Raw genomic sequence first — 17,657 nt, forward strand, 5'->3', positions numbered from 1 at the left:
ACACACTCTTGCGCCTGCATTTACACACGGACGCACGCGCAAATACCGGCGCATGAAAACGCGCACAAATACACGCATCCTTGGCCGCTAGCTGCACCGAGAATCAACACCGAACCCTTTATAGCAGACGTACGAGTACGTGCTTTCTGCTTCGCTTACTGTATCGGTATATTGTTCTTAGAAATTGCACCGTTTTCATATTCAATATTCAATCGAATTCCTTTCTAATTTGTATCTCCATAAATTTATCCCTGTCCGGTTTATTTTCAAGAACGATCAGTATATATGCATATATACGTCATACGCATTTAAGTCTCGTTTGTGAATTTTTCGTTTTATTTTCATAGTAATCTTCGCATGAGTTTCTTAAATATTTTTATTCTAACCGAACCGACTTGTTTTCGTTTTGTTTTTTTGAAATTGATAACTGAAAGAGGAGACTAATATGTACCTTAAAATAACGTTGGTCATTTGCATATATATTGTTTGAAAGTTGAATGTTATAAATAAATATAAACAATTATGTAATTTTCCAATTATTTGTGAAAAAATAATTTACTAGTTATCCCTAAAGAATGGCTTAAGATTGAAAGACATAAATAAAGTATACATATAATTGTCTTTCTCAACATTTTCTATGCAAAGTGATTTTAAGATATTTTACGTTTGCTGAGATATATTGTGTATTGTACGTTAAGAAACGAGAAAATTAATTGAGTATCCTCGATTTGCGGTTAATTTGGGAAAAAATTAGATTCTATGTATTAGTTTTGATCAGCTATTGTAACAGTTATTAATCGATCTTGCTTGAATTATCGATTATAACCTTATGACAAATCTCTAACATTACATACGTTAAATAGTTCTTAAATATTCAGTTAAAAATATATTTAGATATAATGAAATTGCGAGATTCATTTAAATACGTTGGAGCATTTCATTTTTTTCCTCAATACAATAATACAATTCTTAAGTAAACCTTCTTCGCAAGAGGTCATTTAAAGTATCAACAGTTCACGTCTGTACGAAGGAAAGCGAAGCTGCCTTTTTTGACACATATCAGCTGATGCATCAATACACTGATACCATTATAAAAAAACATTTGTCAGGCATTCGTATACCGGATTTATGGTTTTCTTTCTAAAAATACTGTTCTTTTTAACGCAAGCAACATATATTACAGTACATATAGCATATGCTCTTTCTCTTTTTTTCCCTTTAAATGTTTCTTTTTTCATCTGATCTTCAGCAACAAGATGTATCCTAACCTTATATTATGCCATACAAAGTAATTATCGCTTCAGGAAAGACCTATGCAAAGTTTTTCAGTGTATAACCTTCGTAAAGATTTATTGAAAAGTTATACTGCTATAATGGTTTCATTTATATAAATGTTCTGAATAAATAATGTATTTCAAATATCTTCGAGTAACGACTGGTAGAGCTTTAACATTTACAAAAAGAAGTCTATTGTATAGTACCAATTATAGAACATTTTCGATTCAATGTAAAAAACTTGAAAGAAGATGGCAGGGTTTGAAATTTCAAATATCAAATTTTCATACAACTCAAAGATTAAATTGTCCTGCACCATTAATTCTATGCTTTGGATCATGCTGTTGTGGTCATTTTGTAAGAAAATGGTGGTTGAAACAAACTATAGAACAACAGCAAAAATATATAAGGTGGTTTAACCGAAGGAAATATATTATTTATGGTATACTATCTGTCACGTATAAGTATTTAAAATAACATAAGAAATATATGTTATATGTATTTCTAGGTTCTTTGGGATTTCTATCTTTCATTTTATTTGCTTATTGCTTGACACATTTGAAGGAAGATCCAATAAGAAAGAAACTACGTTTAATTTTAGTTGATCAAGCTCAACAAATTGAAAGTTCTAAAATTTTATTTCAAGTATGTACTTAAACAAAAATTTGGGTGAACTGAAAGTAATGGCAGTATTTCACATAGTCACAAATTTATATAGGTAATAGTGCAAAATCAGAAAAACGTGGTACCATTACATGATCCCAAATATAAAATAATTGCCACAGCACTAAAGCGGTTGATGAACTCTAATAAAAATTTATTTAAAGACACTGATTGGACTATTACTATAATCCATCGTATATTTGATAATATAGCATCATTTCCTAATGTTATAATCTTACCAGTATGTAGATCATCTACATATATAAAAAAGTGAAATAAAATTTTACTCTACATAATAAAAATTACATTTTATTTTAAATGTTTTAGGATAGAAATATCATTGTAATTATTGACATCTTCAACTTTATTAAAAGCAATGATCAACTAACATTTATTTTAGCCCATGAAATATCACATAATATGCTTCTTCATACAGTGAGTTATAATTATTTTGTAAATGACGTTTTTAATATTTCATAATTAATATTTCATAAAAGAAGAAAATGCTAATCCAGGAAATAATAATTAATGATAATATAATTGTTTCTAGTCAGAAATACTGTCTTTTGGAGTGATAAATTACGTTGCAACTATTGTATTTTCATTTCTAATTTGGTTATTTTATGAAAGTAGAGCAGCAGCTACACTTTGTTTAACTATGTATATATTGTTTGGTGCCATTTTTTCTTGGTACAAAAGAAAATCTGAAACTGAGGCTGATGAAGTTGGACTTGAATTAGCTGCAAAAGTGTGCAATTTTTATTTAATATAGCTTTAGAATTTTGATAACTTGCAATTAGTCCTAATAATGTTTCTTATGTTTTTAGAGTTGTATTGACCCTAGAGAAGTTTTAGTATTCTGGGAGATGATGAAAAAATTTGAAGAGCTTACACATCAGGATAAATTTCAAATACCATTATTTATGAATCACCCTACTTTAGATAAGAGAGAAAAGAGAACTATCCAACTAATGCCTGCAGCTTTGGAATTAAGGGAACAATCCAAAGTATACTTACAATCTTTGATTATTTAAAAGTATAAATGTCACATTAGAAATATATAAGTTGTGAATATGTTTTATATATGTAGTGTCCTAAATTACCAGCGAAGGACCCACGAGATCGTTTACCATATTACATGAAGGATATCGAAAAACACATGCTAAAAAATTCAAAAATTTTAGGTATGCGATTTTAAATGCAGCTACAGATTCTTTTTATATATCCTTGTAATACAACGATGAGTTTGATGAAATAAATGATTCATTAGTCACAGTTAAATTGTATTATGATGACACATATCTCAACGATTGTATTATCATTTGTCTTCCTGTGCTTGAATAAAAATTTGCGATAGTTTTATACTTTTTTCCGACGAGCACGTAAAGTTTGAATTCGCCACGATGGTTTACAGAATATTTGTTATAGAAATATTCCTCTTGTTCGTTGGAACAGTGTATGGATATAATATAGACATAGATTTTCCTATTATTTATTCTTATAACGTTAATAATTATTTCGGTTACACTGTACGTTTATACTACGAACCGGACACTGATACACCCTGGTAACGTATATTATTCCTTGTATGTGAAATATCGATCAATTTGTTCTCTTAGATCGTATTTAATTTTTATATAATAATTACGAAAGGTTGATAGTTGGAGCACCGAAAGGAAATTATTCCTCGCCTTCTATACAGAGATTTCCGTACCTGATCGAACCTGGTGTCGTGTTCCGGTGTGCGATTAAAAATAGCAAATGTCAAATAATCAAGCCAGAAAAGATTGAGAACGAAAAAGGATACGAAACGCGGTTCGCAATGAACATACTTATACGGAAACAATTTGGTTGGTTTGGGAGTGCCATTTCTGTAGACGAAATAAATGGGATTCTGACAGTAAGTGGAATGTTAATAACAATTTCGTGATATTAAATACAATTTTTAATGACATTTTAATCATAGGTGTGCGCACCGCGGACAATTGTAGTGATTTCAAAACCATTCACAAATATTAATTTCGAAACTTTGCAAGGCATGTGTTACAGTGGGAAAGTTTCTTCGGACGTGTTGTCAATCGAAGACAAGAATCTTATGTCCTATAGTATGTAATTAATTATTAAAATTATGATTAATATTATAACGTATGTATTAAATAATTATATCATTTCGATCGATTAGGTTTCGATTCGAAATTTTGGTACAATCCGCTTCATGGCTTTTCTGTTCATTATGCTTCAATGAAGGTATATAAATATTATTTTTGACTGTTATATTCTTTTATATCATATAGTAACGTTTTTATAATAAAATCTAGCAAACCAAAGGCAACGAAGGCAAAAAAGAGAGAAAAATAAATCGCATCGTAGGGAAGCCAAAACACGAAGATTATGGCACCGTGGATGTAGTATATTTAAATGAAACGATGTCCATAGAGTTGTCGTTTCTTGACAATTTATCTCAGTTTGGTATGGCCTTTATACCGACAAACTTATTTTTATGATTAGTATGCAACTATATACATTTACAGGATACAGCGTTGAATCTGGTTACTTCTTCAAAAAAGATCAATTACTCTTCGCCAGTGGAGCTCCCGGGTGGCACTATGTTGGCACGGTAATTAACAATATCTCGAAATTATATCAAATTAAAGATTTTCGATGAACAATTTCTTTCTCTAGGTAATAATAGTCAACCCGGAGTCGCGTGAGTTCGTTACAAAGCTAGATGGAACTCATATTGGCGAATTTTTTGGAGCCAGTTTGGCCGTAGGGGATTTAAACAATGACGGTTTAGATGATCTTCTAATTGGAGCACCTCTTTGGGGAGAAGATAACGGCAGAGTCTACGTATTTGTCGGTACATCTAAAGTAAGAAGTATTTCGCGCTGAAAATATATTGTCTCACAGTATATCGTACTGCATAGTGCAGAGCTCTGGCGTAGGTACTTTATGTATTTCTTGCAGGGACAATTTGAAATGACTCAAATATTATACGGGACCGCAGAAGGAGGTCATTTTGGATATGCCATAGCTAGCGGTGATTTGGATGCCGATGGATTCGATGGTAATCCGAATCCATTTATATCAAATGGCGTAGGTTTTTATAGAATTTGTTTTCTTATTGCAATAGATATTATTGTGGGATCACCTTGGGAGAATGACGGCGTGATCTATGTATTTAACGGCGGTTCAGATTATCTGGAAGTGTCAGAGCGAATCGAAGCTGCAAAATTTTTACGGCGTCCTTCGCAGAAAATACAGAGATTTGGATTTTCAATATCGAAACCGGTTGATATCGATGCAAATGGGTTGGTAAAACTCACCATGCGATATTTAAATCTATTTGATCAGTACCCGGTCCAATAATCTTCTACGCGCAGATATTTGGATATCGCAGTTGGAGCATACAAATCAGGACACGCTATAATACTACGTAGTAAACCAGTAACAAAAACACAACTTTTAATTGAGACTGTACCTAATACTTTACAAAGAGACGCTAGGCAATTCTTAGTTAAAATATGCCCGCTATACTTTGTACGTAATGTACGTTATAATAGTGAGCAAGGTACATGTATGTAATTATGTAAATCTTTACATACGGTTAAAGCTGTTTATATTTTTCAGTGAATCATAATTCATTTCTAGCTATAAAATCTAAGGTTACAGTTACTATAGACGAACGTTACCAGCGAACTCAACAAACAATTTTGGAGTTGAAATCTTCTAACTTGACGTCAAATGTTTGCCTATCTGCTCAAGTTAATATTTCGGTAATATTAAACATATTTTTGTGTCAATTTTATATCAACTTATGGTTTATTTAATATGATATTTCCTAGAGAAACATACGAGATTTTATCGAGCCGATTAGTATTTTTGCGAAACATGATTTTTTATATGATAATACGTCGAGTAATTTTTGCAAATACTGTCTTGTTGAAAAGCGAAACAATAAATTACAAACTGCTCAAGCTTTCCTTCCTTTCAACATCGGTTGTGGAGAAGATAAAGTTTGTAATTCTAATATATCCGCTACTGCAAAATTTTATAATATACAATACAACGATACGTGGGTTATTGGTTCGAGCGATATAAGTTTAGAAATCAGTTTGAAAAACTATGGAGAACCTGCGTACCTTACCATACTTGAGTTCACATTACCTGAGAGAATAATGTTACGTAGCATTTTACCCTTTTGTCAAGAAGATAACTCGAAAGAAAATTTGATAGTAATCTGTGATACGGGAAACCCCATTTGGAACGGAGAAGAGGTACTTTGAACATTTTCTTACAAATCGTATTGCTAATGTATGATAATAAAAATTTATGCTTTTTTTTTATAGAGAAGTGTTAAATTAAACTTGGATATGAGACACTTAATTAATGGATCGCTGTATGACCATAATAAATTATATTTTTACGCAATCATAAAAACTCGTAGTATAAATCATGGAATGACGAATATAAGCAAAACTCTTAATTTAGTAAACGAGGTTTCTCTATCTCTGCATGGGTTCGTATTATTTAGATATATTTGTCTTGTAGCAAACAATACATTTGTTTTGACTAATATTATTTTTCAGGAAAGCAAATGAAGAAGCCTACTATTTAACTACTTTAAACGAAAGTTCTTCAAATATTACTTTTCAACATACTTATCAAGTGTATAAACTTGGAGCATCGCCTATAGAAGATGCACAACTTGCTGTTAAAGTGCCATTAGCTACTGAAGACTCAACAACTTTGATATACATGTACAAACCTCAAGTAAGAATCTATGGACTCTCTTTCTTGTAGATATAAATTGTCGATGAAATATGTTTTTAGCTATACATATCAGGGGAACTTTTTGAATGCTCTTCCGAGAGTACTTTAGTGGATAGTCAATTAGGTGAAGTTCAAGAGGAATCATTCTTAGATAAATTTGATATACACAAAAGAAACGTAGAGGCTTCAGCCGTATACCTAAGTGACGCGAAGAATGTTCAAACTTCAGAAACGTTGAACAAAAATTTGACAGATAATATTATTTATATAAATTGTTCAACACCTGACATAGCTTGTACGACCATCATATGCAGTTTAAATACGCTGAAAACGTTACAAGATGTTGGAAAGTTGGTGATTAAATTTTTATTAAATGTCGATAAATTTAAAGGTAATCACTTATATTACTTCTTCATACATATAACATACGGTTACATGTTTCATTCATTTACGCTTTTTTCGATATCTTAAGCCAACTTTAGGAATAAAAGAGCCGTTGTCAAATTTACCACCGAGGTGAACGTAGAAATCATAAAACCAGATGAAAGGCTAGATATCAATGGAACCCGGTAAATATATTTTACATTTTATTACATATTTTCTAAATACTTGTATCTATATATTATCTGAAATAATTTAAAAATGATTAAAAATAGTTCCACAATAGAAGTTATGACAATGTTCTATTACACTCCAAAAATGGAAAAGCTACAGCTATGGATTATTATCGTTTCTGTTTTGCTGGGGCTGTTATTATTATGCATTTGTGTCGCAATTTTAAACATGGTAAGATATCTTTTTATTGAACGTGATTATAACATGTTTAATTTAATAACATTTTTCAGTTAGGTTTCTTTAAACGGAAAGGAAAACAGGACTTAACGAAACAAGAAATTGATGAAGTAAGTATTCTATGGCATCCTATGATTTTAGAAGTAAAAATTAATTAACATCTTATTCGTAAGTGATAGAAAGCGGGATCTTGGCGGTGATTGAACCTGAAAATACGTGATATTTAGTGGACGGGAAGTACTTAAAAAATATCAAATACTTCACATTTATTCTGTAAAAACCGAATTTTATTTAATAAATTTCTAATTCTTATTTACATTACATTTATTGCCTCCGATGAAAAACGCTTATATATTATGTATACAAATATCTACTTTTATTAATTACAAGTTACATATTTCCATCTTGTATGTTATGTTCAAGTACCCTAATCTGACAAGTATACATAATGTAAAAATGTATCTTGAACATATACATTAATCAGTTATTTACATATTTTGTTTAATTAAAGATGAAGTTATAAACGCAATAGTTCGCAATGAAATAACAATAATATTCCCTACTGAATCAATCGATCTATTACTACATATGTGATGTATATGATAATAAAAATATCTTTTTCACATTTTTTGAGTTTCCCTATTTCCTTCTCTACATTTCCTCTCGCTTCCTTTTTGAATGACATTCTTTCTATATAGCAAAAGAAAAAACATTTGATAACGACTAGCAGTACATTGGAACAAATATTTTTCCCGAAGAACTTGCAGTACTGCTACAAATATTCTATCATTTTAATAAGATCTGTACAGAATGTGAGCATAAATTATACTCTCGGTAATATATCAATCATGCTTATTTTATATAATTGTACTAATAATTCTATGTCGTAGAATAATTCTTTCAAACAAACTGCGTTACATCGAATACATTTTGTTCCATTCTTTAGTTTCGTTGTCATACCACTGCGATCAGTTTCATGTGCCAGTATGATTTACTATGTCTTTAAAAAGACACAAAATTAAGAGCCGGTTATAGCTCCTGTCTGATCGACATCAATACAGCACAAAACTTTCTGTGGGTTCAGTTCACAGCAGTAACTGATACGGTCGAATGCAGTTCAGCCTTTTCAATGTCATGTTGTTTCTTAACATTGCACAAATATTGTGTGACTGTTTGTCGTAGCACATTTTGTTGCATATCGACAAGCTTCGACAAGAAAGATCAAACTTCCTTGTTAGAATTTCAGCTGATCCATCAGAACTATTGTTTTTCGTTCTTTCATCAGTGTCCTTCTTTTTCATTACAAAGGCAATTCGACCATTTTCAGAAATGAATAAATTAAATAGATTACATATCGTGAGGGCTAGTTCATCTCTATCCCCTGGATATGTGTAACATAATAGAGTGATATAGTTTTATTAAACGCGCGTTCTTTACGGATACCAACGAATAATTTATGCTCACGAACTGTAGCTAATCTTTGGATTTGCAGATTTGACAGAAACATATAATAATGGATATAGATACTAACAATGCATCTATATATAAATTTGCGCAGATTCCGAAAGGTATAAAATTAACGCGGTACTTCAATTCCCAACAACTGATACAAACATTTCATGCTGGTTGATTCGTATCTCTTTTATTATCGATGTTAAGTTCTTTTGCTAGAACTATTATTTTATCACAATAACTTTAATATCAAACTGATTAAAGAAATTCGCTACAGAGAGAATAGATTTTTTTCACGCTATGTGACAGATGTTTTCATTATTTAAATGTTCATAAAATTATGTAACATATTTATTATAAATACGAACAACCAGCATGATATGAAGTGAGATGTGATATAATCTTTCTAAGATTATACATTCATGACATTGTAGCCTTATTAAATTTAATGTAAACTAATCTATATCACATACATAATGATGCTCATTTCATTTGACAGTTTAATCAAAGAAAGGCACAAATAATTACATAGTATTATAAAATTGTCTATTTACAAACGTTAGAGTATTATCGCACACGTATTCTAGGATAGACCAAACGTATCAGATATAGATTACTTGAATCATAATATAAAATGTGCATCATTATATACATACGAAATATGATTCGTAATTGAACTAGCAGTGCGAGAAATCTAAGTATTATTTGTGTTTCTCATAATGAACACAATGCTCATGTTCGATATAATTCCAAAAGTGAATTACAATTGTATGTTGTAAATAATTATAAGAAATTAAAATCTGAAGTTTGGAATATTGTATTGCTGTACGAAACTTCAGACATACAAAAATGAAAGTCAAAATCAATTGTATCGCACACTAGTATCAACATCCCCTGAAATTTTTTAAAGCTAAAAATCATGACTAAATTTTAACTTACGAGAGACAACTACTCTTAAAATAAAAATAATATACATCTTATATTCTTTAATGATAAAAGCATTATGCATTTCATTGACATAAAAAGAAGATTGCTATTAAATACAATACTTTGTGGAAAAAATTATTGGCTGCTTTCAGTATTTTACAACAATCTTCTTTTTATTCGCTATAAAGACAATAAACGCATAAGACTTTAAGCAGTAATTTCTTATAATTATAAAGTAAGAAAAAAAAGTCAATGTCCATTTGTAACACATAATGAATACGATTAAAATTAACTCCCTATTTTTGATGAGAAAAGAAAAAGAACTAATATCTAGGAAAACTGCACCTTTACACTGATTACGATACAAATCTATCATGTACTGTAAAGACACATGCAGCAGAAAAGAATAACGAATAAAATTGAAATTTCTCTAAGTCTTACTTTTCCACGTATTATATTCTTATTTATTAAATGCTTCCGCTGGTACTTGTCCCCGCTTGTAAAATTCTTGAAACGCTGAGAGCGCATTGTCATAATTCCATGATACTTCTTGTAAACACTTTAAACTCCATTCCAAGTTCATATTTGTTTGTTGGCTGAGCGTCATCGTCATTTGTTGTTTTACGTCTTCGGGCAACTGAACTGTTAATGATTCTTCATTGCCGCTAATCGAAGGAGTCTGTGATCCTGGATTTGGTATTTGCGCTTGTGGTTGACTACTCAATTGTTTTAATTGTGCGTCTGTTGGTTGACTGATATGTAGTTGTTCATTTCGAATACAGTAACCATTTCCTTCCGGCACTATTATAAAGGTTCGATTAAAGTAACGAATAGGCTGTTCTTTCTTGTCAAGCTCTTTGAACAGTCCAGTGACTGTAATCAACATTATTCCAGCCTAGAAATATAAAGTTGCTGTATAACACAATGAATAAGGTTGCACATTTCGTTTTTGTTTACAAAGAAATAAGATCTTACTGTTATCAGGTTGATGTCCATTGTGAATGTATTTAGATAATGCGAAGTTTGTGGCATTTGGGAAATAAATGAAACCACAGGCAAACGACCATGTTTTAATAACTTCTGTCTTCTGTTTGTATCGTTTGTTCTGTACAGGTTTCTATTGTCCATTAGGTTCTTGTTTTCCATTAGGTTTCTATTTTCCATTAGGTATCCATTTAATCTGTAATATCCCGTTTATTAGATTATTTATTTATTATTATTAAAATATATGTCGTTTATTTCTGAGTTAATCCGTATGCAGAAACTTACTTGTTAGTATAGTGAGGAGGATAAGACACAGTCATGCTAAAACACGCATGTTCGACATACGCATCTAGCAATGGTTGACGATTCTCACTATCAAATATGAGGAAGTATTGCTGTAGAAATTGACTAGCAACTTCTTGTGCTTTTGCATTTGCAACAAACATCCTCTGAGAAGGGGGTATTTTGTTTCCTTCGTCCACTACATCGAATAAGATTGGCTTCGGGAGATCCATACCATCCTTATAAAATATAAAAAGCAGTTATTTCTGATTTCATTCATTTTATGAAGTATAGTGATTGATAATACGATTATCGTTTATTACTTACCAGTCGCAGGAGTTTAGGAAACCTCCTCCGCACGTCGCTGTTGTCAGGACAGAAAAGCCAGAAGCCCGGAAGCTCCAAGTTAATCGTAATAACAGAAATATTTGCCTTATTAATATAAGGGTTTAATGTAATGGAACGAATACAGGAATAATTTGGAATTTTTAAGAACTACTTATTACTTCATTTCAAATAATTTAAAAATATGATAGATATTCTAATAAATAAATAGGTTGATATTTTTAGTGTATATACTGTTAATTGTAGGTATTAATTAAAATTTGTAAACAGTATCAACTCAACTCAGATTTGGAAAATACATGACCGTGAAAGGGAAGATCGTATTGAAGTACTACATTACCTGATGTAGTCATTTTGTCGGGATTTATACTTGTTGCATATAGGATTCCCTGCCAATTTAAGCTCTTCCAACTTCAGATCTTTGATAATATCCAGTTGGTTAATATCCTTTATCTACAAAACGTTAATTATATATTGAATCAATCACTATGATATAAACGATAAAATACTCATAGCTTATATCAGCTTAAATTACATACCCTGTTATCTCCAATATACAATATCTTTAACTTTAGAAATTTTCTATTCAGGATATTTAAATATTGGATTGTCTGCAATTTATTTCCATCCAAATTTAATGCCTCCAAATCTGGTATGTATTCTGATACAATGTCCAACACTGTTTTTAATATTGAAGGTTGGAATAATGCACAAAAGTAGTCAGAAACCAGATCTGTAACAATCAAAATTACTACAATATTCCGTACAAGAAATTTATGTGTAAAATATTACTTTAAATTTTTCTAACCTGGATCTCTGTGAAACCTTGACAAGTCTAGTGCATTTGTAGCATGCATATATCGTTTAGACATAGCTTGTTTCAATCTTTCTTTCAGCTTGGCATCAATTTCACATTGAGGAAATGGTGATTTGGAGACTCTTACTAATAATTTGTAGCCATCAGTAGTTGTAATTTTACGATCACAATCAAGTAACGCAACGGCTATTTTCTCATCATCTACGTAAAAATTGGCTTCATTTCCAAAAACTCGGTACTGTTGACAAATTTTTATATTTTGTACAGAGTTCACACTTTGTAATTATTTTATTTGTAATTATATAATGTAATTGAAATGTTTCATATTTACCATTATTGGAAGAAAAGTTTCTGGTGCTATATAACTAAGAAGATTATTTATTATATAATCTTTATCATATTTCTGCCCATATGGTATCTGTAATCAAAAATGATTTTTATGATTAAAACTAAAACTAAACCGAACATTAAAATTTATTTCCTGATATACTTACAGTAATTTTATACCAATTGGTTTCTCCCATAGGAAATCGCTTAGGTCTAGGAACTAAACTAGACCTATATCTTCTATGAGGCACAGGGCTATTTCTTCCACGTTGTGTCCTTCTATTTCTTCCTGTTATAATAACTTGCCGATTGTTATTATTATTATTGGAACTTGTTGCCATTTGTACATCTTCGTCTAAGCATGCTAATGTTAGACTTCTAGGCACATCCCTTGTTGGTCTTGCTTGTGTTTTGAATGATACTCTAGGCCTATTACTAAGGTAGGAACCTCTATCATTTCTGGGTACACGGTCATCGTGCCCTGTGTAAAGCAAAAAAATTAATGTAGACGCGACCAATTTCACTTACGTTTATCACCTAAGAGTAATGATGAAAAATATACCGAAATAGTGTTTATCGTCAAAATTTCCAGGTCTTCCACCTCGGCCACCCCACTGGGATTTATTGGATTTTTTTGGCATCTTTTACAAATTCAGCAACACAAGACCACAAAAGATCAGAAACAAAGTGCAACGCCCATTGCAAGTTTCGATAGTTATAGAAACATTAAGGCATAAATAATTCTTTTGTGCACTTAATCAAATTATATATATTATATTTATAGCAACAACAATAATAATATGTTGGTAAAAATGGCAATAATTCAACAGATTTTGCACTGTACTTGATCTGTGCTTAACAGCAGAAAGACACGGTGCTTCTGAACGTCTGCACACGACTCAGCGTCACTACCAGAAAGCGGAAAGAAAATGGCGAGTCAGCAAGGAAGGTAGGGGGTTAGCAAGAGAGGTGGGGTACTTCCGGTCAATGGTAAAATCCAAAATATTAAAATGCAAGAATATTTTGTGCATCTGTTCAAATTACAGTTATGAATTACGATGAAAAGATAATTGTCATATAGTATGTAATTGTAGTACAAAGGAATCAGTTAATTTTTCTTGAATTTATGGCTATCTCGTTTGTCAGTATACGAGATCGTTGCGTGGCTGTTCAGGAATTCGGAGAATTTCAAGTTGGGTTGTTACCAATCAAATGCGGAAGCACTCTGCTTGTATCTGCAAAATTTGAAATTGAATTGTTTAATGAAATTAACAAGTCGCTTAGAAATGAGCAAAAACTTGAACGAAATAACCTTCAAAATAAATAATTATATTTTAATAACTTAATTACAACTTGAGAAAACTTTGAACTATAACAATTTTTGCGCTTTCAGGAAATGCATCTAGACTGAGTTCAGTGTTACAATTCTCCCTTATTTTTCAATCGTTATTTTCTCTGCTTATATATACGGATTATAAAATTGAAAAAAAGTATTCTATTTATTTATTATTTTATTATATACGGATTATAAAATTGAAAAAAAGTATTCTATTTATTTATTATTTTATTATTTATTAAACATAGTCCCTGCCTTTCGGATTTGGACGACTTCCGGTTTACATACATTCTTGCATTACTACATGAATCACCTTACAGTACACTCATGCTACCTTGTGATATAAAAAAGTATTCTATTTAAGATCCAATATAAATTTGTGTAATATTTATGTAATAAAGATTGATTTTATTCATGTATATCATATAGCAAAGCGAGTGATTTGTCTTAGCGATGTATTATTCTATGGCAATAAAGGTAAGTATGAAAATTGGCGAATAATTATAATTATAATTGATAAATAATTTTGTTACATTTGTTACATACATTTTTGTTGCATTTAATCAATAAATTTGTTACTAAATTCTCTTTGTTCGTTATCTTGGCCACGTTGCTGCACAATTTATTTTTACCGTGCCAATATCTACATTATGTGGAGCCACTTAACAGCGCACATATTCTACGGGTAGTTTCACATGGATGGCGATATTAAGGTATATATTACAATCAGGTTCATATTTTACGTTGGTACTGGTAATAGATAATTAAACAGAAAATACTAGTGTTGGTAGTACTGAACAGTTTAGCACGCAATTTATAGCGCAGTATATATTTTGAAGTGAAAAATTAGATTATCGATATACTAATTTTTATTGTAAACATAATAGAGTATTGAGTATTAAACATAAAAAATGGTAAATAACATTTTATCTATAAAATATTACATTTCTTATAAAATATGTTAAACGCGTATTTAGGTTATGTTTTTAAATTTTGATATTGCAATGATTTTGTTTAACTTATACGCCAAAACATAAAGTTATTTTTCAACTTATTTGAAATGTACAGGGAAAAAATAAGAGGACGCGAAAAGTTGTTATGCAAAGATTTGCACAAATGAAAAGAATGATAAGCCTGACAGATTCAAGAATGTAAGTCAATTTTATTATCAGTCACAAAGTAAAAAAGTGTTACTATGTAGAACCACCTACACAATGCATATTTACGATTTGTAGAAAACCAGAGCATCGTGCACCACCAAGAAAAGTTAAAAAAGAAAATCCAACTGAAATTAAAATAACAGAAGCGTAAGTATTCTTGTATGTGCTGTAATATTTTTATAATATTAGATTATAAAATTATACCATTATGATGTTATTATAGTCCCCAGCAGTCCTCTGCATTGTTTTTCCAATATAACACACAACTAGGACCTCCTTATCATATTTTGGTAGATACAAATTTTATAAATTTCTCTATTAAAAATAAATTAGATATCATAGAAAACATGATGGAATGCCTTTATGCTAAATGCATTCCATATATAACGGATTGTGTGTTGGGTGAAATGGAAAAATTGGGCCAAAAGTATAAAATAGCTTTAAGGATTATGAAAGATCCTAGATTTGAAAGGTTAAACTGTATGCACAAAGGCACGTATGCGGATGACTGTATCGTCAATAGAGTAACTCAAGTGAGTATAATTTGTTCCAAAATCAAAGGTCTACTTAACAGTACTTATAATTTATAGTAATTATAATACTGCAATTTTTTAGCATAAATGCTACATTGTGGCAACTAACGACAAAGATCTAAAGAGGAGAATACGAAAAATACCTGGTGTACCTATAATGTACGTTGCTCAGCATAGATACACCATAGAAAGAATGCCGGATGCGTATGGAGCACCTAAAAAATAAACACACTTTTTTTATTGTATAAATTTATGTAATAAATCTTGTACATCTTACTCTCTAATAATCTTCATTAACGAAGAAATCGTTGACGAAACGATTTCTTTACATAAAAAAGAAATTTCTTCCCTGCTTTTCTTTATTGCTTTTTTCTCTTCCATTCGAAGGTAGTCCAGAAGTGACCGACAATCGACACATTTTGTGCGGTTGTCCAACGGTCGAAGATAAACAGAAGAGAACATGTTACAGTTATTGTTCGGTGAAACAATGAAGCTGTTGCATGTAACGCCCACGTGACACACCGCAACTCGATAGAATTTTACTGTTTTGTGAATGATGCTGCCCCGTATATGGTAGCAACGCGAAATAATGTTAGACAAGTGGGCGCAAAAGACCATTTCGAGTGAGGAACGATCTGCGGTAAATTTACACGGGCGTGACTCGCAAAATAAGTTGTTAAGAAGTTTGCAACGATCCACTTTCGCACTCGGCCAAGATATCGCGATTCGGCAAAGACCGTGTTGGCGATCGTAACGCTTACCTACGCGGAAAGCGATCACATTTCTGGTCGAATCGTAGCTTTCTCGACGAAGATCCATCGTGTACCATCGCGGATCTACCGATAAGATTTACGAAGTACGCTTTGGTGGATGCGCGTTACCGTGATCAAGCGATCTATCTTGTACAATTATATTGGTAAATCGGGCTGCAGGAAAGTACGTTCCCTACGTGTGTTCGGAAAATGATACCAAGTTGAGATACTTGCAAGATAAGAATACCTAATATACCGGTTGTTGAGGGCCGCGGATGATTTAACGTCGAACGGAAGATTTCAAGAATAACGGCGATTATTTCGCTTTCTATTAAATTTATCACGTTCATTTATGGGAAGCGTGTCGCGGATAAATCACCCTTTGTGCCGAGATTAGTTATTCCTACCGCGAGTCATCTTGGCTGACTTTTCACAGTTATTACTACTTGTTTACCGCGACTTCTACTTCCATTCAAAACTCGCATCCAATTAATCAAAGTTACGTTCGAGAAAATCGTTTTTAACGTTGCAGTTCTTCTCACACTAACGCGATCGCGATACGGTTCAAGCGACCAGATGAATTGTAAAACTGGTCGTATCACACAGAGCTCGTATCGTATCGTCTGGATAAATGTCAGGATCTTTTGTCGTCTTTCGGACCGTAACCTTTCGAATATCATGGACCAACAAATGGCATATGCATGCACGTTGTCGTACCGCTGAACATCGGATATCAAGCACGCGGATACCGGCGGCATCCTGCCGCACCCTCCTTCGCGACAAATACTTGTCGTTAACCTTTGCCAATCAGGAAGTTGATATCATAAAACCGACACGTTGTCGAGCGTCACTTTATAAAAATCAAGCAAAAGATCAATTTCCGACGGATAGCTTCCGTTTGAAACGCCTCGACCAGATCCATTCGGATAAAAAGATTCTTAAAACGTTCATAGTCGAGACAGTTGGGAGGCAAAACTTTGAGACTCCTAATTTCCCGTGGCATTCCATCCTGCGCGCGTAGTAGGTATGTGCATACTTTCCGTTCTTGTTAGATAACGATTTCTCAAACGTTCCCCGGACCGTCCGTACACGGGTTTAATCTTATCCACGCGACGCTGTGTTCAGGATCCTACGTTACGTCGTGAAAAAAAGGAAGAGGAGAGAGAAAAGAAGAGAGAAAGAGAGGAAGAAAGGAAGGAAGTGGCGGTGGGCGCATACGCGTAAATCGGGTTAGCTATC

The 17,657-nt window shown here is 32.1% G+C and overlaps 3 protein-coding genes and 1 long non-coding RNA gene across 5 annotated transcripts; 2 read left to right on the plus strand and 2 right to left on the minus strand.

Annotated features, from left to right (window-relative positions):
- The first annotated feature begins 157 nt into the window (after positions 1 to 157).
- LOC117241120 (integrin alpha-PS5-like) lies at positions 158 to 8,329 on the plus strand. Its single transcript, XM_033507100.1, has 25 exons — positions 158 to 1,717; positions 1,784 to 1,920; positions 1,994 to 2,179; positions 2,266 to 2,373; positions 2,489 to 2,686; positions 2,766 to 2,945; positions 3,029 to 3,122; positions 3,600 to 3,838; positions 3,905 to 4,043; positions 4,121 to 4,185; positions 4,257 to 4,407; positions 4,470 to 4,555; positions 4,621 to 4,809; positions 4,906 to 5,005; positions 5,072 to 5,249; positions 5,322 to 5,515; positions 5,590 to 5,714; positions 5,784 to 6,215; positions 6,288 to 6,457; positions 6,528 to 6,711; positions 6,772 to 7,102; positions 7,184 to 7,280; positions 7,368 to 7,497; positions 7,557 to 7,613; positions 7,677 to 8,329. Exons 1-25 carry the CDS (start codon positions 1,408 to 1,410, stop codon positions 7,677 to 7,679), a joined length of 4,083 nt encoding a protein of 1,360 aa, XP_033362991.1. The 5' UTR covers positions 158 to 1,407; the 3' UTR covers positions 7,680 to 8,329.
- LOC117241315 lies at positions 4,343 to 5,407 on the minus strand. The gene is made up of 2 exons (XR_004494943.1): positions 5,265 to 5,407; positions 4,343 to 5,185 (listed from the first exon to the last, which is right to left on the minus strand). It is a non-coding gene; the product is annotated as an uncharacterized LOC117241315 (long non-coding RNA).
- A 319-nt stretch (positions 8,330 to 8,648) lies between the features above and the next one.
- LOC117241297 (nuclear RNA export factor 1-like) lies at positions 8,649 to 13,395 on the minus strand. The gene is made up of 10 exons (XM_033507258.1): positions 13,200 to 13,395; positions 12,805 to 13,118; positions 12,642 to 12,728; positions 12,302 to 12,548; positions 12,033 to 12,226; positions 11,834 to 11,946; positions 11,476 to 11,512; positions 11,152 to 11,387; positions 10,858 to 11,062; positions 8,649 to 10,777 (listed from the first exon to the last, which is right to left on the minus strand). Exons 1-10 carry the CDS (start codon positions 13,276 to 13,278, stop codon positions 10,343 to 10,345), a joined length of 1,947 nt encoding a protein of 648 aa, XP_033363149.1. The 5' UTR covers positions 13,279 to 13,395; the 3' UTR covers positions 8,649 to 10,342.
- A 1,003-nt stretch (positions 13,396 to 14,398) lies between these two features.
- On the plus strand, positions 14,399 to 15,950 carry LOC117236764 (rRNA-processing protein FCF1 homolog). Of its 2 annotated transcripts, XM_033499991.1 has the most exons (6): positions 14,399 to 14,450; positions 14,643 to 14,686; positions 15,042 to 15,124; positions 15,209 to 15,280; positions 15,357 to 15,666; positions 15,749 to 15,950. In XM_033499991.1, the coding sequence occupies exons 2-6, from the start codon at positions 14,669 to 14,671 to the stop codon at positions 15,890 to 15,892; spliced, it is 627 nt and encodes a 208-aa protein (XP_033355882.1). In that variant the 5' UTR covers positions 14,399 to 14,450; positions 14,643 to 14,668; the 3' UTR covers positions 15,893 to 15,950. The 2 variants fall into 2 exon arrangements, with proteins under 2 accessions (XP_033355882.1, XP_033355893.1); XM_033500002.1 differs by lacking the exons at positions 14,399 to 14,450; positions 14,643 to 14,686 and adding an exon at positions 14,760 to 14,887.
- The last annotated feature ends 1,707 nt before the right edge of the window (positions 15,951 to 17,657 follow it).

The sequence above is a fragment of the Bombus vosnesenskii genome, unplaced genomic scaffold, assembly GCF_011952255.1.
Source record: "Bombus vosnesenskii isolate JDL3184/JDL3185 unplaced genomic scaffold, Bvos_JDL3184-5_v1.1 scf7180000013264, whole genome shotgun sequence".
NCBI classification, from domain to species: Eukaryota; Metazoa; Arthropoda; class Insecta; order Hymenoptera; family Apidae; genus Bombus; species Bombus vosnesenskii.